This window comes from Cydia amplana, chromosome 1, assembly GCF_948474715.1.
Source record: "Cydia amplana chromosome 1, ilCydAmpl1.1, whole genome shotgun sequence".
In the NCBI taxonomy this organism is placed as follows: Eukaryota; Metazoa; Arthropoda; class Insecta; order Lepidoptera; family Tortricidae; genus Cydia; species Cydia amplana.
The window spans coordinates 26,225,515-26,252,769 of record NC_086069.1 but is presented as its reverse complement, the minus strand read 5'-3'; the positions used below and the strand labels follow the sequence as shown (position 1 = coordinate 26,252,769).

The 27,255-nt window shown below is 36.0% G+C and overlaps 1 protein-coding gene across 1 annotated transcript in view; it reads left to right on the top strand.

The window, feature by feature from the left end:
- Positions 1–6,327: 6,327 nt before the first annotated feature.
- The window catches only part of LOC134651833 (vesicular glutamate transporter 1), a 64,384-nt gene continuing 43,456 nt past the window's right edge, over positions 6,328–27,255 (top strand). Inside the window, exons 1-3 of the mRNA XM_063506952.1 lie at positions 6,328–6,627; positions 22,682–22,840; positions 25,785–25,892. Of these exons, the coding sequence (XP_063363022.1) occupies positions 25,825–25,892 (68 nt within the window). The 5' untranslated portion in view covers positions 6,328–6,627; positions 22,682–22,840; positions 25,785–25,824. The remainder of the gene's footprint in view (positions 6,628–22,681; positions 22,841–25,784; positions 25,893–27,255) is intronic.

The following is a 27,255-nucleotide window of genomic DNA, read 5'->3' as shown; positions in this document are numbered from 1 at the left end:
ACACAACATTGCGGCGTTCTAGTGGCGTGTGACTAATAGTTACAGTTGACAGCAGTTAATGGCGGTCGTCCATTACGCTACACGGTCCCGGCTATCTTCATCCATCTTTACGTCGTTAATGCGCTGCGTTTAGTTTGCTGCGACTATCGGTATGGCACGGTAGGGGATCCTTTGGCATATTACCGTGGCATCCTCAGATATGCCCAGGCGTCCACAGGCATACCAAGATGTCCATAAATGCTAAGAACGCCTCGGCATGTCTTAGACACCTTGGTATGCCTGACAACGCCTGGGGGATGCCTCGGCATTACCAAGCACTCCTCGGCACGCCTGAGGATGCCTCGGTAATATGCCGAAGGATCCCTTGCGGTGTCATGCGGATGATTCAGATAGTGGGCGCCGGGCCGTACAAACCTGTGGATGTATTATGCTGTTAGCTACGTGGCATACTACCTACATAGCTCCAGGCTTAACATCGCGCGATTGAAAGTAACATTATAGGTCAATAACTTTCTTAGTACGAGTAATGGTTTTACGTCTTTCCTGTGGTCATTCATGAAACAATTGGACTTTAACGCCTAATTTTCTTGTTGGACGCTTTACGCACTACTTAGTGCGGAATAGCACCATATTGTACTGTAAAAAACATTAAGAAAACATTGCAATATTTATGTGGCGTGTGACTTATAATTAAAATAGGGCTGACATCGGTAGTCCATTAGGTGACACGTTCCTTCCCTGCTATCTTTATTCATCTTTGCTATAGTTATTGGCACTGGCCAGTGATGGTACTGACCTACATAGGCTTGTTTCTTTCAGATTTATAAGGAGTTATTTCCTTTTTTATTTGTACAAAAAAAGTTTATATTGACTTATTTAACCTTCGTATTCGTATAACAAAATAATTTGTAAAGTAACAAGAAATTTAAAACCCGGTTATAATAAAATAATAATAATAATTTGAGCCTATATACGTCCCACTTCTGGGCACAGGCCTCCTCTCATACGCGAGGGCTATATAGTCCCTACGCTAGCCCAATGCGGATTGGGGACTTCACATACACCTTTGAATTTCTTCGCAGATGTATGCAGGTTTCCTCACGATGTTTTCCTTCACCGAAAAGCTAGTGGTAAATATCAAATGATATTTCGACATAAGTTTCGAAAAACTTATTGGTACCCGGTTAAATGGATTTAAAATAAGACTTACCTATAAGCAGTATCTAACTCGCAGCGCAGGATCCTCACACAAAATCACGTCACGATACACTAGTAAATATTAGTTATACTAGTACATATTAGGTATAATATCTGGGAGACCGAGCTTTGCTCGGAAAACATATAAAATCTCAGAAATTGGCGTTTTCCCAGAGATAACACCTAGCTAGATTGATTTTTCGCCCCCGAAAACCCCCATATACCAAATTTCATCGAAATCGTTAAAGCCGTTTCCGAGATCCCCGATATATTATATAGTATATATATATATATAAATAAATAAATAAATATGCAAGAATTGCTCGTTTAAAGCATAGAGTAAAAATACATAGAGTGCTCACTCCATACATCAGTTTTAGTACCAAAAAGACTATTAGCATCTAGCATCGAGTAGCGGAACTATCAGTACTGCTACTTGACAATAGATGTCGCCACCGACCGGAAAGTCTTATGCTGTTGAGATAAGACTTTCCGGTCGGTGCTACATCTATTGTCAAGTAGCAGTACTGATAGTTCCGCTACTCGATGCTAGATGTAGACACTGAAATTAATAGTCTGAACTGATGTATGGAGTGGGCACTCTATGTATTTTTTTCTCTATGTTTAAAGGTATTAGATAATTATTATTAATATGCAAGAATTGCTTGTTTAAAGGTATTAGATATAATATCTGGGAGACCGAGCGTTGCTCGGAAAACATATAAAATCTCAAATATTCGCGTTTTCCCAGAGATACGACCTAGCTAGATCGATTTTTCGCCCCCCGAAATAAATACATAAATATGCAAGAATTGCTCGTTTAAAGGTATTAGATTGGATTAGATAAAAATAAATAAATATGCACGAATTGCTCGTTTAAAGGTATTAGATTAGATTCAGCAAAACCCATAGTTGGCAAAACCCTCACTGGAATTATACTGGAATATTATTTATATTATACTGACAGTGAATTGATAGTCAACAGTGTTTTGTTTCGAAGCATTTGCCTGTGTATATTTTTAGGGTTCCGTAGCCAAATGGCAAAAAACGGAACCCTTATAGATTCGTCATGTCTGTCTGTCTGTCTGTCTGTCTGTCTGTCCGTCTGTCCGTCTGTCCGTCTGTCCGTCTGTCTGTCCGTCCGTATGTCACAGCCACTTTTCTCCGAAACTATAAGAACTATACTGTTGAAACTTGGTAAGTAGATGTATTCTGTGAACCGCATTAAGATTTTCACACAAAAATAGAAAAAAAACAATAAATTTTTGGGGTTCCCCATACATCGAACTGAAACTCAAAAATTTTTTTTTCATCAAACCCATACGTGTGGGGTATCTATGGATAGGTCTTCAAAAATGATATTGAGGTTTGTAATATCATTTTTTTCTAAACTGAATAGTTTGCGCGAGAGACACTTCCAAAGTGGTAAAATGTGTGTCCCCCCCCCCTGTAACTTCTAAAATAAGAGAATGATAAAACTAAAAAAAATATATGATGTACATTACCATGTAAACTTCCACCAAAAATTGGTTTGAACGAGATCTAGTAAGTAGTTTTTTTTTTATACGTCATAAATCGCCTAAATACGGAACCCTTCATGGGCGAGTCCGACTCGCACTTGGCCGCTTTTTTATGCGTACCTACCAGTATTATATTCTTTGGTACCTACAAATGGTTTGACTACGGAGGTTTAATAGTATGTTGTTGCTTTCTATTTACTTTCTACTGCTACATAATATAATGAAAGGCAAATCTAATGGCAAATCCGTTTAGGAGTTTATAGGAGTAGTAGGAGGATACATCCATACAAACAGACAGACGCGGCGGGGAACTTTGTTTTATATAGGTACATAAAGATTAAAGTGTGGTGATAACTAATTGTAAATCATACTTGCTTATGCACGTGTGTTATCATGAGTTCACAGTCAGAGGCAATGACAGAGATAGATAGATATGTGTATGACATAATGTGACATTCGCAATGCGTTTTGCATATTTATAAGTATACCTATCTTAAGGAAGGGTAAGATTAACTTGGTTAAACCATAATTATTATTAGCGTTCTTGAAATTTGATACTATTTATAGTTTGGCCCAGGACGGTCTCATTTCAAACATAGTCAGACAGAATCATACTACTGTCTTTGTCTCATGGTAGTATTAGCACCCAAAAGAAAGGGATGACGATAGTTTTCTTTGTTGTTATTGACTGAGAAGTTGTGTAAAAGTTACCAGTAAGAGATTAATAAAGACGATATATAACCTATTTTATATCAATTATTCGTCATCTAATTTATTACTTATATTGACAAACACTGTCAAATTACCATGCTGTAATCTTGAAGTTTATCGAGTTTATCTGACAAAGTAAAAACTTTAAATAAATTGGAAACTTTACAACTAAATAATCCACCATTTTTTTTTTGTTAGCCTGGTTTAGTGTCCCACTGCTGGGCAAAGGCCTCCCCTCCCTTCCTCCACTCAACCCTGTCGTTTGCATTTTCCCGCCAATCCGGATAAAATGCGTCCAAGTCGTCCCGCCATCTCCTCTTTGGTCTGCCTGAACCCCGGCCTACACCATCGATGGTGAATCCACCATTATGCTTAATTATCTTCGTAGAAATAAATTATACCTATTAATTCTGCACATGATGTCTGCACCCTTAACGATGGACGCACAGTAAGTATATCTTCATAATATGTATGTATAAACATTCTATATTGGATTCAATGTGTTTACTTATCTAAAATAAGATACTTCTAGTTTTCCGAGACTTGTTTGAGTAGGTTCAATTATTGAAAGTTAGTATTTTAACCTTTTGGTGAATCCTGAAGTTGAGTTACCTAAGGTAAATGTGGCGCAGCCGGTATATAAAAATTATTGGTGTAAAGACCGTCATAGGGCAAGAACTCTCGTATTTATTTGTATACATACTTCGCTCAGACACAGTCAGAAAGGCCGAGCTTTACTCCTGCCCTACCGATTTTCTGTGGAGTAGAGTTAAAAGCGACGAAAGTGCTTGATAGGTCTTCCCTTGTTAGACGGTCTTCGCCACATATACATTACTGTGTAAGTTACTCTCAGTGTTTTTGTACAGTCCGAACACGAAGTATTTTAGAACTAAAGAAGTGGAAGTGTGGAAGCTGGGCTTCCTTAAAATTCCTCTAATATAAGTTTGTGTGCAAGTAAGTACCCGAATAACAAGTAAGTAAATAAAAAAATGTATTTACTTACTGTATTCTGGATAAACTCGCGGACCAAACTAATTCTGCATGCCATTTGCAATGATAAAGTGTGTCAATGTAAATTATTTTTAATAGCCTATTTTGTGTCCCACTGCTGGGCAAAGGCCTCCCCTTTCTTCCGACACTTATCACGGTTCGGTGCGCGACAAACGACATACGAAAATATGACGTTTAAAATGACACTTGCTCACCTTGTTCTGCTCAAATCGGTGCAAAGTTAGCTTAGGCACTTCACAGAGTTAATTAAAAAGGGTACTTTTTTCATGAGTCAAGTGACAATGTTTTCGTGAATGTCAAAATAATACACAAATCGATTTTATTCAAGTAAGAAAGTAAGCAGTGCTTTTTTGTGGTTTATTTAAAAAAAAACTGTCTTCATCTATGACCGGCCTATTTATGTTATAGTAAAACGTCGTAATATTGCATCATTATTTTGTTCTTTCATCATAAATCCGCCGTCCCAGACGTATTCTCAGAGCAAAGCTGCTTATCGCGGTTTCCAGCCCAACTACTGGGTTGCCGTGGCAACGCGGCAGGCGTAAGAAGGCTTGTTTATCTACTTACATTGTTAAGGTTCTATTCATCTATAGCAAACGTCAAATAAACAAAAAGCTCTTGTAGCTATGTTGATTAGGCGTGCGACTTTCAAAACTGATGTTGTGGATTCGAGTCCTGGCTAGCGTTCTCACCCCAGTAACGGTTAGAACTCAATGACGTTAAGAGGTACAAATTAAATCTTATTTTTCGTATTATGTATTAGTTATTTAAAAAAAGTGTCAATAATTAATTCATGACTTTTAGGGTACTTCTCAAAAATATGTCTGCGGTCTACGTGCCGCGACCCATACAAAATGTATGAAAAAGGTCGTGGCAATTAAACTCAACCGCAGGCATTATTCTCAGATTTCGTTTTAAAATACAATTCAAAGATTTAAAAAAATACTATGGCACAAAAGCGTCGTTACTGATTACGTTCAATGTCTTTTCAGTGTCTATAATAATATACCTACTTGGGTGAAGCATTTTTTTCTTGTCACCCGTTGCCGTTGTTATGGTCGCCTGGGTCACATTTAAAATTCTGGTTTTATGGTGTTTAAAATAAACAAACGTAATACCTACTTACATTTTTATGCTAGTTATAATCCGTTATAATTCCATATTAGTAGAAAGTTTAATATGCAAACTATGCTTTACTAATAGGTATGTACCTATTGTCGCCTGACCGATAGGATAACAAAAGTTGATCCACCTACTTATCATTTGTCTATTAATCCCTTCCCGCTATAACACGTCATTTGCATCAATTTTATTTCGAACCTGTCGCCAGACGGATTTAAACTTTCATCCTCGCTTTAAAACATAATCCGTGCTCTAAAACCCGTGTCCGTTTAGAACTATTGCAAAATATTAGCATAGTGAGTTTCCCGGCGCGCGGGTGCTGTGGGGGATGGTGGGGGGAGGGTGAAGGGGATGTAAACAGAAAAGTTGAGCGCGGCAGTCACGTGGTGCGCGCCGGGGGCGCATCACTCTTAAGGGTTGTAACCAACCGGACCCAGACACGCGGTAAACATCAAATAACACTTCAGATTTCAATCCGACGACGCTTTGTTTAACTATTATGAAAGTAGTATTAGCAAAATATTTTAGTACCAGATACAAAATGGTTTGATTTTTTTGAATAAAAAAACAAATTAAAAGAACGTCAAAAAAAAATGAAATAAAATAAAAGAGTAGGTATTGAAACTTGTAAAGTGAAGTAACTGAGAAAATAAAAATGTTTAAAAGTTTATCAAGCTCAAAAATATGAAGAGAACGAATCTAGAAGTTCGTAACAAACTATGAACAAGTACTTTAAAAAGTAAACGAAGTACCAACAGTGAATAAAACCTTAAGAGTGATGTCCCCCGGATGACTTAGTGAATATAGCTATATATAGGAAATACATTTCATTAAATATATCATTAGATTAAATGTTCACGTATTGAATTAGAGTAATTGTATATAATACAACAACCACTCTAAAGAATATCAATACAAAACATATCAACAAATCACATATCTATTCATAAATATTGTTAGTTAATGTTGTAAAAGTAGGTAAATTAACAATAACATATCTTCATTAATATCGGTGTCTATGATATTTAAGTGTAAGGTGTACATTTCTGAAGCTAAACTGGTATTGGTAAGTTGTTTTACAATTCATGATTTGATTTTTTTTCCCTACATTTTGTCATTGGCTTGTTATCATTTCTAAGCTTGATTCATGTTACTGAATTAACTTTATTTTGATGTTATTTAATTTAAATTATACGGTAATAAAACATATTATGTTTTTAGCTATCCTGTTATCAATTCGTAACATATTCATATTCCTTTATTCATAAAATTAAAAATGTTATATGTTTTTCTTGTCTATGAATTGTAAGTCTCCAAGATACCTACCAACCTTCTACTGTACGTGTAGGTACTATATGTAGGGTCTTGGAACCTACAAGATAAGCCACATTTAAAGATAACAAAAAAGTTTTAATTAAAAACAATAAATTATAATAAAAAAAAAAATGTGAGGTTGCTCCAACTATTAATAGGAATTAAAAACGGAAATGGGTACTATTTTTACCTTTTCGCGAAAGGAGATTTATATCTATATTATTTTAGGTAGTTATGTAACATATCCAAATTACAAAGACATTAAATGGAAACTTTGGTTAAAATAGTTTCACTATATATGTTATGGACCAAGTGATTAATGAGGACATTATGTATAATGCCCGGGCATTATGAATAATGACAAGCTATATCAGGCCAAGTAATTAACTTTTCTGTAACCAGTTCCTTTGTGTGTGGGATTGCAGTTCTAACCTAGCCTAAACCTACTTTTATAGCATCAGCATTATTTGAATAGTAATTATCAAATTGCCCTATAGGTGATATTAGGCATTATGTAAAGTGCCCGGTCAATTTAATTATGTATTTCAATAGTAATTATCAAATTGCCCAATAAGTGATAGGCATTATGTAAAGTGCCCGGGCAATTTAATTATTTATAGAAATTATCAAATTGGCCAATAGGTGACAGGCATTATGTAAAATGCCCGGGCAATTTAATTAATTATCAAATTGCCATCTCATATTGGTCATTTTTCATAATGCCCGGGCACTATGAAAAATGCCTGATTTATCACTTGGTCCATAACATATATACTACTAGGTATAAACTCAACTCGAAACTCAAATATGTGCAAAAAACATTTTTTTTTCAGTCGCTGTTTTACTGTGAGCGGCTAGACAGACCCTTTAAAGAGAAAAATTTCAGATTAACTAACAAACTTGAAAAAAAAAAGAAACTCACATAAATACATAAATATATACATACAAACATGAACGCTGAAAACAATACACTCTTTTTGTTTGGGCAGTCGTGTAAAAAGTAGTAGCAATCTAAGTTGTTGTTGTTGAATTAATTTCTAGTTTGTGCATCTCTTTCCTCAGCATTGTAAAACAAAGAGAGGCATTAAAAAAAAGCATAGGTACTTGCGGAAATTAGGCGAAAAAATGATATGAATTTAATAATAATTAGGTACCTGGTACCTACTTAATTAAATTTGAGTAAGCCAAAATAGTAATGAACGATGATGAAGTTATAAGTACATCAACTACCTTACCGTTGCCATTAACATTGATTATTTAGTTTACATTATTAGTGTTAAACCAAGCTAACTACATATAGACAGACTTGGCAAGCGACCGAGTGTGGAAGTGTCGTACTATAAACGTGAAATTTCTTTGAAAACACGATGTTAAGAAATTAGGGCCGATTTTTATTTTGTTATCGATTTTTTTGTTCGTTGGTTTGAAGATAATTCTGGGGAGAATAAATACGAAATAACAATAAAAAAAAATCCCTTGGATTACAAAAAATCCTTACGCTTTTATAACTCAGAGAAAGATTTTATAGCATACGGTTTTTCGATTTTGATTAATTTTGTCGCCGTTAATTTTTTTCGCCTTTTTTTTGTAAATATGTATCTGCAGCAATTTTGGAGCATTTCTGAATTTATAAAAAATACTTAGCAAGCTTTAATGTAGACCCCACCGCCCCACCGATTTGGCTAATGCTATATCGGATGCTAGAAGCTTTTACCCCTCGCTCCGACCAAATTCAATCACGCGGCAAACAATTTTCGCTAACTCGTACTTGACGTCGGCGAGTCAGACCTTGTTTGGGGCATTAATAGAGTTATCTATTAAATTTCAAGTTAATTTATTCAATTTCGGTGCAGGAACAATGGCTGGTGGGCGGCGCCCGCAAAGCCCCGCCCTCACCTGGGCTGAAATCACGATCGTTACTGAAACGGTTTCCATGCAAAAACCGATGATGGCGGGCTTTAAAATGCCATTAGAGAATGCCGTTTGCTTTAATTAGATTTATTTTGAAAACTTTACTTGGCTTCTTAAAAATTTAACCCTCGGCTTCTTAAAAACCTAAAATGCTTTTTATTATAACGTTTATAACGGTGAATACTTATACCAAAGAGAATAGAGTAGAAGCAAATTCTCTTTGCTTATAGTCATTTGAATGAAAAAATACTAATAAATTTTAGTGTACGCACGGTGAATTTGTTATCAGATATTTATTTTATCGACCTTAAGCCAAGCTAACTAATGTCCTTAGTTTTTGTTTTAATCAGATTTATTGCAAAAAAAAAAACTTCAAGTCATAATAACACAATTCTCAATATTCTGAAATACGCAGCTATGTGCTATGTGTAGTAGCTATGAGAATACATTAAGGCAATAATAACAATTAATATGTTAAAATTTTACATTTTTAAACTTGAATATCTTTACAGAAATGTCAAGAAAATTGGGGATTTCTCATTTTTTTATTAGGTAATTTCGTGGTTATTAACCAAACATAAAATATTTTTCATGCGTTTGTCCCATTGTTAGCAAGTAGAAGGCTTCTTACTTCATTTGTTTCAATATTTCCTATCAACCGACTTCTCAGCATCTCCCAACCACTCCAGGTATCCGAGAAAATAGCTCCGATGTATTTCCAATAAATACGCGGGGTTTAGAGCACTTTATTGCTTTGCTCAAGTCGGCTCCTTGGGGAGCGATCGGTCGGCAAACATTCGCCGGGATTCGAATTCAAGCGTTTCGTTGTTGGCGATGTTTTAGAACAAATAAAAATAACGATACCGATTTTTAAAATTGATTTTGATTTTGAGCTTATTTTCAAAGTTTATAATATTACTAGTATCGTTTTTTAGTTCATTTCTAGTAATACTTTATACTAATCGTTGTTTTTTGTAAAAACAATATTTTGATGTAAGCTTTTATTGGTGACTGTGCTATTCTTTCAACAGGCAACTAATACCCAAGTATGTTCCGTTGTTTTATCACGGAATTCACAGAGTCAGATCATCAGCCGATCAGTTCGATGGTACTATGATATTGCATTGTCACCCAACTTACATATACTGGATCAACCAAATCTTGTCAGTAGTAAAAGGCGGCAAATTTGAAAAATCGCGGGTTAGCAACACTGTGTTCGAATAATTCCAAAATCGTGTCATATGTGTGTTATCTGTGGAATGTGGATCCTGAATGACAGCCATCATCTTATTGTTTACATTCTGAATCGTTTCTATTTCAAGAGAAATTTCTGCTGTCACCATTAAATACCAAGATTATGCATGACCTCAAGCAAAGCTAAGGTGCCTACAATGTACAATCATGCTCGTTGACGGTAAACATTACTAAAATTTGAGGTTATGATAATTCACTCGAACTGACGTATGAAGGGCGGAAAAATAAACACGTTTTGGTTCGATGTACATTGTTGCTTTTCTTAGCGCAATTCTGCCCTTTGAGTGTTACCCTACTTTAATTTGCAGTACATTGCTACTGACAAGATTTGCTTGACGCACTATATTTATGTAAAGTTTCAGCTCAATCCAATATATAATGGGAAGTGGGTCTAATTTAGCTTCCAAGATTTGACCAGATACAAATATTGCAAACTTGCAATATTTGTATGTAGGTATGTTCTGGTCAAATCTTGGAAGCTAAATTAGACCCACACGTTGCTATGGTTACGGTCTCCTGAGTCACTCTAGGTTTTTCGTATTTAAATGAACCAAACTTGCATTTTATGGTAGTTATAAGACCTTTCCATAATGGGACATCTACTGAGCATGTTAGTAGAACATGGTACAGCAGCCGGCCTAGCCAAAGTTACAATCGCTATCGCTTCGACAACGAAACGCTTTGTGTCTCTCTATCACTCTTCCACATTAGTGCGATAGTGACAGTTACGTTTCGATCGCTACGGAGCGTAAGCGATTGACACGTTGGCTATGCGGCCAGTTCTTCTAACAATCTATGCTACTATTGTCTCCTCGCTGATGGGACAGAATAACAACAAGAAATAGTTGATTGACCCCAATAAGAGCTTGTAAAAGATCAACATCAAAATATGGTAGGTATCTGTGGCGGTACAATTACGATTATTTTATGATTGTATGTCACCGTGACACAGCGGGAAGCGACCTCCTGCAGTCGTGGGATGATCGAACGAACATTCCGGGGGTGAATGAACGTTTGGTATCAGAAAAAAATTTACCAAAACTAGAAAATTTATAGTTTGCATGTACGTCGAGGTTTTGGTGCAGGAATGTTTTTTTGGAAAACCTGTAAAAATAAAAATAAACAATTATTTAACATTATTAAATTATACAACGGGACTTAATCGCGTATATAGGGTGCCCAGTAATTAATGGATAACCTTCTAACCACCAACAGGGCACCTTAGGCTGGCCCAGTAAATGCACTTATAGGTCTAGTAAAAGTTTCGTAGTTTTCGAGATAATCGAACTTTTCTGTCTTTTTTAATAGCTAGCACCATACTTCAAATTTAGAAAAGTGCGATTATCTCGAAAACCACGAAACTTTTACTAGACCTATAAGTGCATTTTCTGGACCAGCCTAAGGTGCCCTGTCGGTGGTTAGAAGGTTATCCATTAATTACCGGGCACCCTGTATAAGTTTTAAGATTTACCTCCGACGTTTCGAGGACGGCGTACTTAGTTAGTTAAGTTAACTTATATACGCGATTAAGTCCTGTTGTACAATTTAATAATGTGTAAAAATCGTGAAAGTTTAAATCAGTGTTATTTTTTAACACTTTTAGATATCCTCCATTTTTTAGCATTTTTTGGGTGCTTTCCCTTTCTACTAAAATATTTTAAGGGTGTTCCTAGAGATATTTGTTGATTACATATACTTACTTATACTGTACCCGAAACATATGCTGCTTTGCTTAATCAAGTTTAAATTAAAGTAATTTAATTAGTTAAATTATCTACCCTACTACTGTTGTCACTTAAATAGTAACAAAATCAAATCAAAACCACTTAAAATTTAATCGACACGAGCCCCAAGAATTTAATAAACTGTATAGATCTTATTTCCGACCGACTTCCCAATTTTCTATATTAAATCGTCGAAGCGGAGGTTGCCATGATACCTCAGAGAAGTTAATAAGTCATGAATAGCCTGAGTGAGGGGGACGGGGCGAGGTCCTTGGCTGGGGTGGGAGGGAGAGGGATGCACCCCAGGTGGCGCGGTGACACGCAATCGTGTGGAAAAAGGTTCGTTTGGAGGTGATGAGGTGTCTCTGCTGATGCGATTTTTGACACAAATGACTCTATTATCGATTCCACGTTATACCGCAGCGTAGTTTACTGACCAAAGTCGTTGTTTGGTAGTTATTGCTCAAAACATTATCTTTTGCTCGGGAAGTATAAAGAAACTTAGAATTGAGATTATAAAAACTGAAGAGGATAAGACTCGATGCGGCGCGCTCAGCACTAATCGCTCTCCCGCTCTCGAGAGTATGTGCAACTCTTCGGGACATTTACATTTGCTTTATGTTAACATCCAACTAGGGATTACAGCACCACCACCACTCTCTCGCTATACTTACCCTAATTCAGTAAGGGATTCGTATAGGAGGTGCAAGCACACACTGCCCGCCCTTAGAGTTGGTCAAAGGCGCCTAGTCTTTCAAAGATAGCATACACCAGGGAATTTGGGACGGGTACCACCATGGCCGGGTGGTCTAGTGGTCAGGAAGTTTAGCCGCGTAAGCTGAATACGCGGGTTCGATTCCCGCCTCAGCCACCGGTGGACTTGGTCACTTTTTCTTTAGTGTATGCTATATATTTCAGTTTATAATTATACAACTTCGCGTTAAATCATTATAAATGTATTTTTTGTATATGTTAATTATTAAACATTGTGTTAAATGCAACCGAAGCCTTGATCGAGCACTCAACGCGGGCGCGCTCAGCACTTATCGCCTCTCCCCGCTCTTGAGAGTAAGTGCAATCCACGGGACAAAACACACGGATAGCATCGATGTTAATACCCAATAATTGGCGGTCAAATGTATTAAGGTATATTCTGGAAATTCCGAAAGGAAAAAATACTAATAAAACATCCTAATACTCTCTCTTAATACGACAGAATATGATGATTGATGATATGATGAATGATTTTCGGGATTACCCAATTTCCGAAATTAGCCGAATACACCTTACAGCATTAAAAAGGTTGAATGGTGGATTGGGTACTTTAATATATTCTATTCTAGGGAGTCCACCGGTATGTATACTACACATGTAAGTATTTAATTATTAATAGTCATGAAAAAATCATATAAGACGTGATAACAGAGGTGTTTATATTATTGTGCCAGCTTACCCAATTTTCTGACAGTTTATTAAGTACTTTACTGGGTAAAGAAATGAAAGTCGGGCCAGCGCCGGTATTCCTAGGAGTAATTTTGACGCGCTGCCACTGATGCTTTCTAAAATATAATAATTTAAAAAAGCTATCAAGAGTTGTTCTAAAGCTTTATAGAAACGTTTTGTTTTAATTACAAAGTTCTTTGATCAGAATAAAAATAAACCAGGCAGCCAAATTTAAAGCCTCTTTTCTAAAAGTAGCTAGGCAATGTCAATTAAAAAGTCTAAACGATATGAAATGCCATAAAATGCAATTAAAGAGGTGATCGGGCACTTGATACCGCGTGCTCAGCTTTTATCAGCCCTCGTCGCTCTTGAGCGGTAAGTGTTGCTCAGGACACCCTCCCGCTGTATTTGCCATGTAGCCGCACTGTTCTAAAAGCCACCTTTACCTTTATAAATAAAATAACGATTAAAACATATGACAACTGCGAATTTCGTACATTAGATAGCGTGACGAGCGGACGCGTTTGCGTTATGTCTATTTTTGTACGGGATTTTGAACAGCGGGTACTAATACCCGCTGCGTGCGGGTGCAAAATCGTTGCAGACTTATCTTGGTCTATGAAATAACTAATTATTTCATAGACCAAGATAAGTCTGCAACGATTTTGATTCCACACGTCAAACTGTTATGATTCATAACTTATGAAATCATGACGTATAAATAACACTTGAACTGCGTATGCTATCAAAATCTTTACAGATTTATCTTGGTCTCACTCTAAGAACTTTTTTTATTATAATTAGGAGACAAACGATCAGACGAATCACCTGATGGTAAGCGATTACCGCTGCTTGTGGACACCTATCCATATAATCTCTGCTACTATTACAAATGCGAATGTAACTTAAGTAACTCTCTCTGTATGTCTTAGATCTTCACGCTTAAACCGCTAAACCGATGTAAATAAATTTGGTATAGAGAGTTTTGAGGGGCAGGACATAGGATAGTTTTTATCAGTCATCATTATTCCAGGTAGACGAATATAGTCATTTATAAATCTGCATGTGACGTACAAGTATGTACTTATACATCTTATATTATGTGGTTATGATGCTAGCACGATATCGACCGGCACTTAACAGCGATCGACACTCGCGCTCACTCAGCGCTTATCGGCCCTTCAGCCATCCTTACCGGCCCTTAGCAAGTAACCACTCTCCGTCCGATACCCCCGACATTACTGTATGGAATAAGAGTTAAAATTCTTAAGGAAATCTATTTTTTTACCAGACAGACACGTATGCAAAGCATACTACATATTTAAATATTAAATGAAAGGAGAAATGGAAAAAAGCAAAGCCAAAACGGTGAATTTTTCCATTTTCAATTATTATTTTACGGAAATCTGATAAGTCCCAATCAAATGTTCAGATTTAAGCGCAGACGCTTTATCTAATTTAAATAGTCTTTGGCTGCGAAAGTCAAAGCAGATGATAAACCAAGAGGAGTCCTAAGTAAAAGTGTATAAGTACCTACTGTATTTTCCGGAAACCGTTTTTTTCCAAGTGCAATTTTTGTCATTCGCAATTTTTACCACTTTATTTTTTCTCAATAGCTTCCTTTCCCGAAAGCATTTCTAACTAAGTATTTTTCCATTACATTTATTTTTAAATTATTTATTTTTATATAAATATACCTGATAGGTATTCTAATCATTATGACTTATAAGAGTTATAAGAAATATATTAGATGCAAAAAAAAACATTTCATAACCGCGCGAAAAAATCACTCTGTGCAATAGAGTAGAGAAGAAATTGAAAAAAAAAAATACATAGGATTACTCTTCCACGATATGAGCACAATAAAGTAGATTTTTGCGCACAGGTTTCAAACGTTAGGAGCTGCCTTTCTGAGTGACAACATTATTTTGCACAGTCGAAAGTCCCTTCAAAGTCATAAATTCAGTTCAACTAAATCCCCTCCGCCCACCGCGTCGTACGAATACGCAAATGCAGCTAAATGTTAACTCCATTCATTATGACGTGCATGAGCGGCGACGTCAGCGGTTTTGGATGTAAGTAATTAACTAAATATTTCTGGTTCTGAGCATGCGCTCAATTGTCTAACTACCCTTAAAAATAAACTAGACTTTTAAATGCAATTTCATTTAAGTAACTCTTTAAACAGTACGGCATTTTATATCCGCGACTCATTTTATGGGTTTATTAGTGTCGTAGAACAAAATTTAAAATATGCCATGGATTTCTTTACCCCGGAATGAGTTAGAGTAGATTTTTGCGTGCAGGCTTTAAGGGGACGGTATATGACGTTTTCGATTTAGAGCTCACTTTGTGCAATCAATTTGTTCAAGAAATGTTTAATAACTGCATTAAATTATACGTAAATTTGTTCACGAAGAAGCCGTGTACCGGCTCTTCACGGCATAATATTTTTTATTTGCTGTAATTCTCTACAAATCGACACTAAAAGTATCCAAAAATCAAAATATGGAGTTCCGTTTGAGCAACACGCATTACAGTTTTGCCTTTAACAGTAATTGAGTTGTTGTGTGATTTTGAAAGCTAGATAACTAAACTAGCAAATTATTATCTACTTATATTTTTACTCACAAATACAACACAGAAATTCAATCCCAAATGTAAACTTTCGTACAATTTCCATACATTGACGACATCACTCAAAATTCTTCTTCGAGTCAGATGGCCGCTGGCCTTGGATCGAAGCAGACGTGTACGTCGTCGTAGCTCGTTTTTGACATTATTTAGACATTTCATCATATACGCATACGAAAATGTATACCAGTAGATAAATTGTATTTCAAAAAACAGGGTAAATAAATTTATTTAAAATTTGATTTGTTGTTATTTACAGGTCGTAACGATCGAAAACAGCAGTAAACTATCCTAAAACAATACGATTACAATTGAATTTAAGTAACTTGTTCCTTCAAAACCCGCTTAAAATGAAAAAAGTTTAAAGACTCGTTTTACTGATTGGGATTGATTTTCATTATGCTGGTATCAATTTTGCGTCATTAAAAAAAGTATATGACTTCTGTACGTCAATGACATTTGATGTCAATTGTAATCTTGTATTTACGTTAGAGAATATTATATATTCATTTAAATATTACTTACCTATTAATACGAAGCGTAATTCGTTTAATACCTGAAAGTCTTAGTGTCTACACCTACTTTGTTGCCGTTCGTTCCGTCTATATGTGTGCGATTACGTGCTGTTCTCAATAATCAAGAAACAAGCCATAATCTTCAAGAATAAAATAACAGCAAGACCAGCATTTAGTACTAACTAGTTTTTGCGGATTTGGAGACAAGAGATGAAGCTTACAGGCTAATACCGCTGCGGTCTGGTTATTGTTATGTGTATATATCGAGTATTATATAAATTTACTATAAAATAACAATGTTTTATTTCAATGACATTATGTGCGTAGGTATGTATGTTTCGGTGATTATAAGAATTTTGTCCACACAATAATTGTGCAAAGCAGAGACTGCATCATGCTTTCTTTACGGTATAAGCGGTATGGTACCGTTATTATTTATCAATACCGGTTCGTTTTGAAGGTAAAACTATACCGGTTGAAATACAAAGTACGGTACCGGTATAAAATTACAGCAGGGACAACCATTTTTATAGGTGTACAGTCAGCTGCAGAGAAAAGGTACGACCAGATAGATCATTGTATGCAGGGGTGGTACCTTTTCTCTGCAGCTAGCTGTACCTAAACCATCATTGACCGAGCGTTGGCGAAGGTCTCCGTTTCAACTTGGGCAAAAATGCTTTCGTATGTCCGAATTCTTCTCCTTTGCATATCACATTTCTCAACTGATTCTCGTGAAAATTCGGTAGTCCGATATAATTATTCGGTTTCTTTTTTTTTTTGAACAATTTAAAATAGGCAGAAATTGTCATAAAGGACTTAAGCGCCAGTAGGGTCTGTGACACTTAAGACCACTGCGATTATTAGGTACTTACTGGCCCCTATTTCACTACGACCACGGTGACAGGTGCGACAGTTGTCGACATCACTGTTGCTGACGTCACAGGCCTCCATAGGCTACGGTAACCGCTTACCATCGGACGGGAGATGTGCTTGTTTGCCACCAACATTTTAATAAATAAATAAACTCCATTATATTGCCACTAAAAAATTCTTATTTTGCGAAGCTAATGACAATTGTCACAAGAAACACGGCAACTGTATCGAAATTGCGACACAGAACTCATTTCCTGTCAAGACTTACCGAAAATTCTTTGAAAAATCTTGTGACAATTGTCACAAGATTTTTTCGCGAGAGAAATGTCTGTTTTATCCGATATAATAAAGTTTTTTTTTAATAATAGGTACAATGACGGTGGCAAACACGAATACGGCCCGCCCGATGGTAAGCGGTAACTGTATTATTAAATTGTACAACGGGACTTAATCGCGTATCTAAGTTTTAAGATTTACCTCCGACGTTTCGAGGACGGCGTTGTCCCCGTGGTCTCGGAGAAGACTGGCTTAAGTTGATATCAGCATCTTCTAACCGCGCGAGTTTTTCGAACTACCCGCACTTGGTCTTGTTTATCCGCTTGAACGTTTTGCGGTTCCGTTGTACAATTTAATAATGTGTAAAAATCGTGAAAGTTTAAATCAGTGTTAGCGGTAACTGTAGTCCATGGATGCCTATGGCGTCAATAACAGTGATGTTTTTGTCGTACCTGTCACCGTGGTGAAATAGGGGCCAGATTACGCCGCGCCGCGTGGAACGTGAGGTGCATTGGGGTAAATGCATACCATTCACTCAAGGAAAATAATCTCCCTTATAAGATCACTCGTGTGTCTGCCATTTTGTTAAAGCCAATTTTCACCGTAACTACTGGACTAGTTCAATTGAAATTTAGTACACATACTCGTATGTCAAGTAAGGAAGTAGTAAGTCGGTGATCCGAAGATGAGTAACGTAAATAAATGAACTTTTAACTTTGCGGCGATTTTTGGTATCAGGTTTGGTATCTCACATATCAGATATAATACATAACTATAAGTAGGTGAGCAAAAATGTACCATAACCTAACTCAGAATTGTATTACATAAATACATATACAAAAAATAGTTCAACGCCAAAAGATTAATGGAAGACCTATGTCCTATAATAGGTGAGTTGGTCTTAAACAAAAAATATGCAATAAAAATGTGTAACTGTGGAACCCATAGTGAATCCTACTTGTACATGATCGGTTTTTATATTATGTACCTATAAGATATTTTCTACTTTATACTTTATAAGTGTACCTACATAATATTTACTTATAAGCAGTTGTCACGTAAAATATTTGTAGATTTTTTTGGAAGTATGTGTCACATCATCATCATCTTCCTCGCGTTGTCCCGGCATTTTGACATGGCTCATGGGAGCCTGGGGTCCGCTTGGCAATTAATCCCATAAATTGGCGTGGGCACTAATTTTTATGAAAGCGACTGCCATCTGACCTTCCAACCCATAGGGGTAAACTAGGCTCTTATTGGGATTAGTCCGGTTTTCTCACGATGTTTTCCTTCACCGAAAAGCAACTGGTAAATATCAAATGATATTTCGTACATAAGTTCCGAAAAACTCATTGGTACGAGCCGGAATTGCAATTCGCACGCTCTTACCGCTAGGCCTCCAGCGATTTTTTTGAAGTATGTATAGCACAAAAAAAATATTTAGAAATGTAACATTTAAGGTAGGTAATTAAAATACGGTATAAACATTATTGGAGAAGACTTGGAGGAAGTGTCATAGGGATCTACATTCGATGCGTGGAAAACAAGTTCTTTTGTCTAATTATAATCCATCGGCAATCACGCGAGCGCATAAAACGAAAATCATTTTTTTTTCACTCCCTAAAACTCCCTTAACCTAATAACAGTAAAACAAAAAATAAAATATAGAGGGTTACCAACCAGCCAAAGAATTATAAGTAGATATATGCACTTATCCCAACGCACCTCACGTTCTACTCTGCACGGGGTTCATTGCCGCTCCTACCGCCGTAAGTAACTATCAACACCTACATTATCAAGGCTACGATCGAAGATAATCGCTTCAGCACTGAAATAATACCGGTGGAATACCGGTATAATATTTTTTATTTTAATTGTATTAATTTAATAGTAAGTAGTGTAAGATATTAGGGGTACATTAGCCAACACTGTTTCCATATATTTTCAAATTTTATTTTGTCCGCCTTAATTAAATTTTGCACCCTGCCGGAACTTTATTTATTTAAATTCTCATTTAATTGATTTTGAGCCTTATGAAAAGTCGTATAGAGTAGTAAATAAAATTTTACATCTGACTTAATGACATCTGGTTTTATTCGGTTTAACTTTAGAAAACGCGTATCTCGACAAAGCCATAATGTAGAAAATTGTCAACAACCAAATGAATTATTAGAATTTAAATACGTCACGTGTGACATGAACAGACAAGGAAAGCAAGATTAAATGTATTGTTTCTCTTTCTTCTTTCAATGGAACGCTTTTCCTAAAAGGAGGCCACTAAACTCAAAACGCTATCTTAAAAAAAAACTTGATGGGTCAGTGACCTGTCCCAGTAAAGTGAGGTAGTGTGCGTGAAGTGCGCTTGTGTGTGAAATGGGGTAAATTGACAGAATCTGAAAATTTACCCACCTCTACCGTCACCTTAAACAACACAAAGGCAGCCTTTTCGACAGCATTATTTTACATATAACATAGTCGAAAGTCCCTTCAAAGTCATAAATTCAGTTCCACTAAATTCCCTCCGCCCACCGCGTCGTACGAATACGCAAATGCAGCTAAATGTTAACTCCATTCATTATGACGTGCATGAGCGGCGCCGTCAGCGGTTTCGGATCTATTTAACTGGATTGGGGCGGCCCCCGTCTGACGTTTTAGATTATAAAAGAATGCATTAATCAAGCTAGGGTTGGATGCAGTTTGTCAAGCAAATCGTGGATTTTATGCGATATGTTTTAGGATTTAAATACTGGATGGAATCGAATTGGTAGAAATTAAATTTATGACAAACATAAGAATAAAGTGTGTTCCAAAGAAGAATCTGTAAAATCGTTACAGTTATATGAATCTAGTTAGGTCAAGTCAGGCCTAAGTTTTTTTATACTTTCCCGTCAAGATTAATCAAAACTACTTGGTTTGAAGATGAGATTTTTTTTAAACAAATATATTTTTAAACCATAGCTATAAATTTGAAATGTTATGTTATTTGATCAGTAAATACGAATCTACAATTTCAAGGGTTCTATTAAATAATGTATGTTGTGTAAGTAAATAATTAAAACTACATAATTTATTTTAATGTATTTCTTCAAATAAGAAAAACTGACTGTCCAACATTGCTGCACTGGGACGTTTGTCCCACTTTCCAGTAAATACATTAAACAACATCATTTGATTATAATGGATTTCTTCAAATCCTATAATCAGACTATACAGTCTTTTGTCTTCTCTAATGTTATGGATTCAAGGTTGACAACATGAACTGGGGGGTGCTAAGTTAACACTAGAACTATTAAGACAATCACTTAAACAATAATCCACAAACGGAATATTTAATTCCAATTGTTTTTATCTTCTCTTCCTTAAAAGACACTTTTCGTCCCCCTAACTTCTCAGATAAGCCGATTCATTTTGTTTAAGCGTGATTTTTCCACTGGCTCCCACCGCGCTCATAACGAGCGACGGGTCTTCACAAAACGCTGAATATCGAATAATATCGGCGGTGGCCGCTGGACCGCGGAAACTTCATTTGCGGGCTCCAGCGCCCGTGAAATGAACTGCTCCGCTATATCGATACGCCTGTCTAATGTACAACGGGGTTGCAAAACGGTGCGTAGCCAAAGTGCAATAACGTACTCGACTGTTTCCTCCGTGGGTTTTGAAGCTATAGAGCAATGATTTTTTCAACACAGATTAATATTGACAATATTTGTGTCAGACCGTTTTGCTTTTTTTGATATTTTTGTTTTTTAAGGAGACAGAGCCCTTCAAAAATAGCCAAAATGGCCTAATTGACTATGCCGCAATGAGAGGCGTGGTATTCAAAACTGATATCAATTAGCCAAAAAAGCGAAACGGATAATTACACACATAATTACACAGATAATTTCATAGTCATTTAGATTTCCAAATTTGGTTACGATTGGTTAAGTTTTGGAGGAGGAAACAGTCGAGTACGAAACCTCGATTTTTGAGATTTTACGCAGGATTTTTCGCCTTATCCTTATTTTGTCCGCACTCTATGTCCGCACTAGTTTTAGGAGCCGCTTCCGTTAGCGAGACGGGTATATTTACCTAAAATATTTAAATCTCAGCTCCTGTTTCGTCTTAACGCTCCGTAGAGAACGAAACGCAACTGTTACTGTCACACTAGTGGGGAAGAGTGATAGAGAAAGATGACTACGAAACGCTACGGAGCGTTAACGATTGGCACGCATATTTTAGAATTTAAATCTTAATATTTTTTCGATTAAATGAAAAATAAAACAGTGTCTTGATAAATGTACTTCTACTGGACTCAAATTATAATGCGGTTGGCATGCATTGTAACTGCCTTGAAGACAAGAGCATTTGACATAACTGCGAATAAAAATAAGAGACGAGGAGTGAACGGTTCTGATATGTTATCAAACAATTTAGTTAAAATATTTAATCTGATATATTTATTGCTTTTTACAATATAGGTACTCTATGATAGTCAAAGGCAATAGTAGTTCTTTTGATTCACAGGAAGTAGCCAATAAAGTTTTTGATGTTTTTTTCTTAAGGCATTAAGTTTTTCTATGTGGTCTAGTTGGGTATTATTTTTGTGTGAATCAATGATGCTTTATTCATTTCTCCCATTTTATTTATACGTTTTTATAAATGTAATCGAAAATACAAACCGGACATTTATGTAACCAAAATTTGTCTTCGTTTTTATATGGGTTTTAAATTTAATTAGTTTGTCTTGCTTAGGAACTTCTTTTATCATAAAGGCTTTACTAGTCCAGGGCTTTTTTTAGACAATAAAATGCCAGTACGTATTTCAAAAGTTACTTCTAAAACTGTTGGTTCTGGGTTCGGATCCTGCTAAAGGCATTTATTTGTGTAATGATTAATAGGATATATTTGTTCCTCAAATCTGGATTTTTTTTGTAATTGTATTTAGGTAGGTTACTTAATTTGTTATTGTAACATCATTATGACTTTTTGATTTTAGGAGTGATTTATTAAACTGACAGTTGTGAAAATGTATTTCAAAATCAATAAAAATTCAAACGGCGTTTCCAAGAACTGCATAAAGCATTTCGTCCCCCCGCACTGCACTCATGTGGAAACATTGTTGGGGGTGCCTTTCGAAGGCTGCATGGTCCTCCTGAAAATTTCTGAAAATTTCAAAACCACGCCTCTTTTCCAGCTCCATCTGTGATTGGTGGGTCACCGTCTACGTACGTAGGCGCCAGGCCAATGGCGGCGGGGGCTACGCGCAGCCGTCGTGCTACGGCGTAGAGGCGCGCGGGACGCTACGCCATCGACAGACGCTGCGTAGCTGCGAAAACCGGGAACTGGAAGCTATGTAAGTATTTCTAACATTTAAATTAATTTTTTGTGCTATTTTCATTGTTATTTAAGCAAGGGCTTTGAATGATTCATGAGAATATTTTAATTATCGATTTTCGAGCCAGGGGTGGGGTTATATGCATATAGCTATATCTATGTATATCTGAACGTTATGTAACACTGACAAGCACTGATTTTATATCTCTTAACAAGATAATATTTAATATTATTAACTGAATCTGCCTGTCTAAAGTTCTATCAATAACCGATGAAATCATTTAAAGGTTCAGAGCAATAATTGAACGTAAAATTTTAAGTATTTATATGATTATGCTTCTTATATAACAAGTGTGCTTTGTATATAGGTGTGTCGTTCTCAATTTACCATGGGAAATAATCTCGAGCGAGAATATTACTATACAAAAGAGAGAACGTTCTCGACAACGGCACAACTCTGGCTTTGTAGCTATACTAGTTAAGTAAAAATTCCTGTTGGATTGTCACGAAATCAATTAGTAGTACATAATTAATGCTGAATGGGTTAACATACATGATCAGTTTTAAATAAACTTCACGAGTGTCTTGGTTAACCATATAGTGACAGACAGACGTAAAGATTTATGAGCTTCATAAAGCTTCCTAATTGTATGTACGGTGAGCACCATACAAAAAATGCCAATTGAGTTTGAAATCAATAGTGTAGGAAATATTGTTGAATTTCATTTGATTGAAAACGAACGAAACAACAGAAATGCATCTCTGTTCTCTGTTACAATTGAAAATGGTTTAAATTACATCGAAGTAATTAGTACCATCGCCCACACTGTTAACTGACAGTTCGTAAACCTTATTACAAAAGGCACAAGGTCCACCGATGGACAGTTAAGAGTGTTGCTATTTGTACCACGGGTAGGACCGTGGGCCTTACGAGGTTAATGTACAAAGTATCATATCTGTCACGCTCAAGCCAACGTGATTGCAAATAATCAAGAAATCTATTAAATAACAGTATTACTTGAAAGTGTGAAGCTCACTTCAACAATGATTTAATTTATTAACATTCTTGGGGCTAATTAACGAAAATTTTAAGAATTCTGCAAATCCTTTGACCTTTGTGTTACTTAGAAAGAGACAAAATCTATTTTACATAATAAGTAGATAGAAGTAATACCGATCTATATTTAGTTCAATTAATAAGAATTGCTAGATTATACAGGTCAAACACTTATTTAGGTTATAATTTGTTATTATTGCTTCTGAAAATTCTTAATTGGCCCTTAATTCTGATACAGATTAAAATTATTGCGTAGTACAGATTTTTTGCTTAACTTAAGAATAAATTGAATTTTCAAAAGCAGGAAAAGCTAGATAAAACCTTTAATTAGCTAATACTGCTTGTAAAAATTCTTAATTTATCGGACCCAAAATTATCAGAGGTTAAAATAATTTCGTAGTAAAAAAATACGGCACATAGAATAATAGAAAGCATGCAACTTGGAAGTAACAAATCGCATCGTGTTTTTTCCTTACCATATTTTGGAAAGTACCTCTATTAAAATACACGCATACTAAGTTTCACACTTTCTGCTAAATTAGACTATACGTAGGTACTTATTTGTACCTGACAACGGCGAAGCAAAATAAGATCTGTTTAAAATGTGTAAGGGATAGGACACTACAGGTGGTGGTTTTCACCGATATATATTTAAGTCACAAATATTATAAATTGAAATAACGGGTTGGCTTAAAGTAATGAGAATTTTTATTTTCAAAAACATCAATAAAAACTCAATTGCATGTTTAAGGATTTTAATATGGTAAACTCAATCGTGTTTTATGTTTTAATTTAATATCATAATATTGCAAAAGGTCCCGCATCTTCGATTTTTCTTAGCTTACTTTTCACCGTTAGCATCGTACTTTGGACGACATTCAAAAAAGGAAAAAGGGATTTCGAGGTCAGAGTGACAGTGGTCAGAGACTCGTCTGGTACAGCAATAAATGCCGACGTGTATCAACGTGACTGCTTACCTATAGTTCGCCAGTTCATTGCTAAGTATCATTCTGATGGTAAATATATATTTTGGCCTGATTTAGCTAGCTCTCACTACGCCACGAGCACACAAAACTGGTTGAAAGGCCGTGGCATACATTTCGTACCAAAGGACGCCAACCCTCCGAACGTCCCTAAAGCTAGACCGATCGAAGATTTCTGGGCAATCTTGAGTAGACACGTGTATAGTGATGGCTGGTAAGCAAAATCATCGCAACAATTGAAACTCGACTCGAAATGTCGTCCAAAGTATGATGCTAACGGTGAAAAGTAAGCTAAGAAAAATCGAAGATGTGGGACCTTTTGCAATATTATAATATTAAATTAAAACATAAAACACGATTGAGTTTACCATATTAAAATCCTTAAACCTATAGCAATTGAGTTTTTATTGATGTTTTTGAAAATAAAAATTCTCATTACTTTAAGCCAACCCGTTAGATGTCATTTACGAAAGAAAAATTGACCAAATGACCAAACCCTCCAGTGGCGGAGGCCGGATTCAAACCGGCGTCTTCAGCTATCTCGGCTAAAGTCTTGGATCTCTAGGCTACCCTGTCACGACGATACCCATTTCAATTGCTCTTCTAATATGCCATCTTACTCGTAGAAAGACAAGTCGTTTTTGACCAATTCTAAGAGCGAGAAAAAATTCCCAAAAGGTGTCACAAATACCAGTTAGGCTTCTAATATCTACCAGTGGCGGCGCGTCAAACATATCCATAGGAAAGCCGGGGCTAATTTGGCTTACCTACATATTTCCATTACAACTCAAACATCCAAAAACATGCAAACCGGTGGGAATCGGCTTTTATGGACGCGCCGCCACTGATATCTACTGTTACTTGCGGAATCAGAAGACTTTGTTTTGTTTGTGTGTTTGTAAGAATGGTGTTTGTTTCCTCAGGTGTTAGGTGCACTTTGATGTGGGACATCGGGCGTCCGCCATGCAGGGGCTGCAGGCCGCGAAAGAGAAGGCCTCGGGCCTCTTCGCCAACAAACCCCTTCTGTTCAAGTAAGTGGTTATCTTTCTCGTCCATTCAATCATCCAGAATCAATATCATTTTGGACACCTGGCCACTGAGTGCGTTCGTTAATTTATTCATCACGCGATGGTTATCATCAAATTTTATTTTGTTTGGAGATGACATAATGTCAATAATGAATTTGATAACCGATTAGCCTAGTAACTATAGTCTTTGTTTAGTAAAGGTTCTTTTGAAGACCGAAGAGTCCTGTATTTAAACTCTTAAAACCCTTAGTACACATACACACTTTTAGTCTGGCACTACCTATACACCGTGGGCTGGCATAACCTGAAAGATTTTAACAGTGTATTCCTGATCATATTTAAAAACTAAAATTTTCTATCAACTTTTCTAGAATTTGCCTAGTTTCTGAGTTATGACCGTTTAAAAAAACATATTTTTATCATAACTTAGTGTACAACGCCTTTTTGATGGCGATGTTGCCACTATGGGGCAAATGTGCTTATTGATAGATGTAAAAAATTACAAGCAACACTTTGCAAAAACAAGGATTACCGAAAAAAAAAGTAAAAAGCATTTTAAGTGGTAGTATTATTTTTTTTTGCGAAAAAATAAATTTGAAAAAAAAATTTTTTTTGGCAAATTCACATAAACTCATACGACATTTTTTCCTTCTTTTGGCCTCAGAAATGTGTGGTTAAAATCTTTCGAGTTAATCGAGCCCACGGTGTATAAATCCTTCAACGAGATCGTTTTATCCTACCCCCATGAAAAAAGGATTAGGTTAAATTAAACGAGTAAATAGTTTGTAGATGACCTTTAAATGGTTGTACCGTATAGGCGATCCTTGACGTTATTTTATCGTCTAAAATTTGGAAGATTATATTAATTAGGCTCCTCATATGAACCATGGTCCATGGTAATGCCGATTTAACTGGTTTCGACTATGAATCCTATTTAATTTGTCGTTTTTTATGCTGGTATGGTATATTTCATGACTATTACGTGTAATAAATTACCCTATTGGAGTCGAACAATGCTAAGTTTTCATGCCAAGTGCTTCGTCAAGTATGAAGCTGATAGTTATGTATTCATTCTTAATGCCAAGGTTGTGCAAAGTTTTCATGATCAGAGTCTATTAATACATTGGATCAGCGGCCGAATCCAGCATTCCTATTTACAAGAAGTAAAAAGGTCAGGTAAAAAAATACTATTACAAAAAATACATTAATTAAATTAAAATCTTATTAATCCTCACTTCGCTGCAAAAACAATACAAATGTCGTCATTTCGTTTTTTAATCGCAAATAACTGCTCAAAATAAATAATGGAGTTTTCCGCTTGAAACAAAGGCAATAACATCTCGAAACAGAAAGTTTTGTTTGCGAC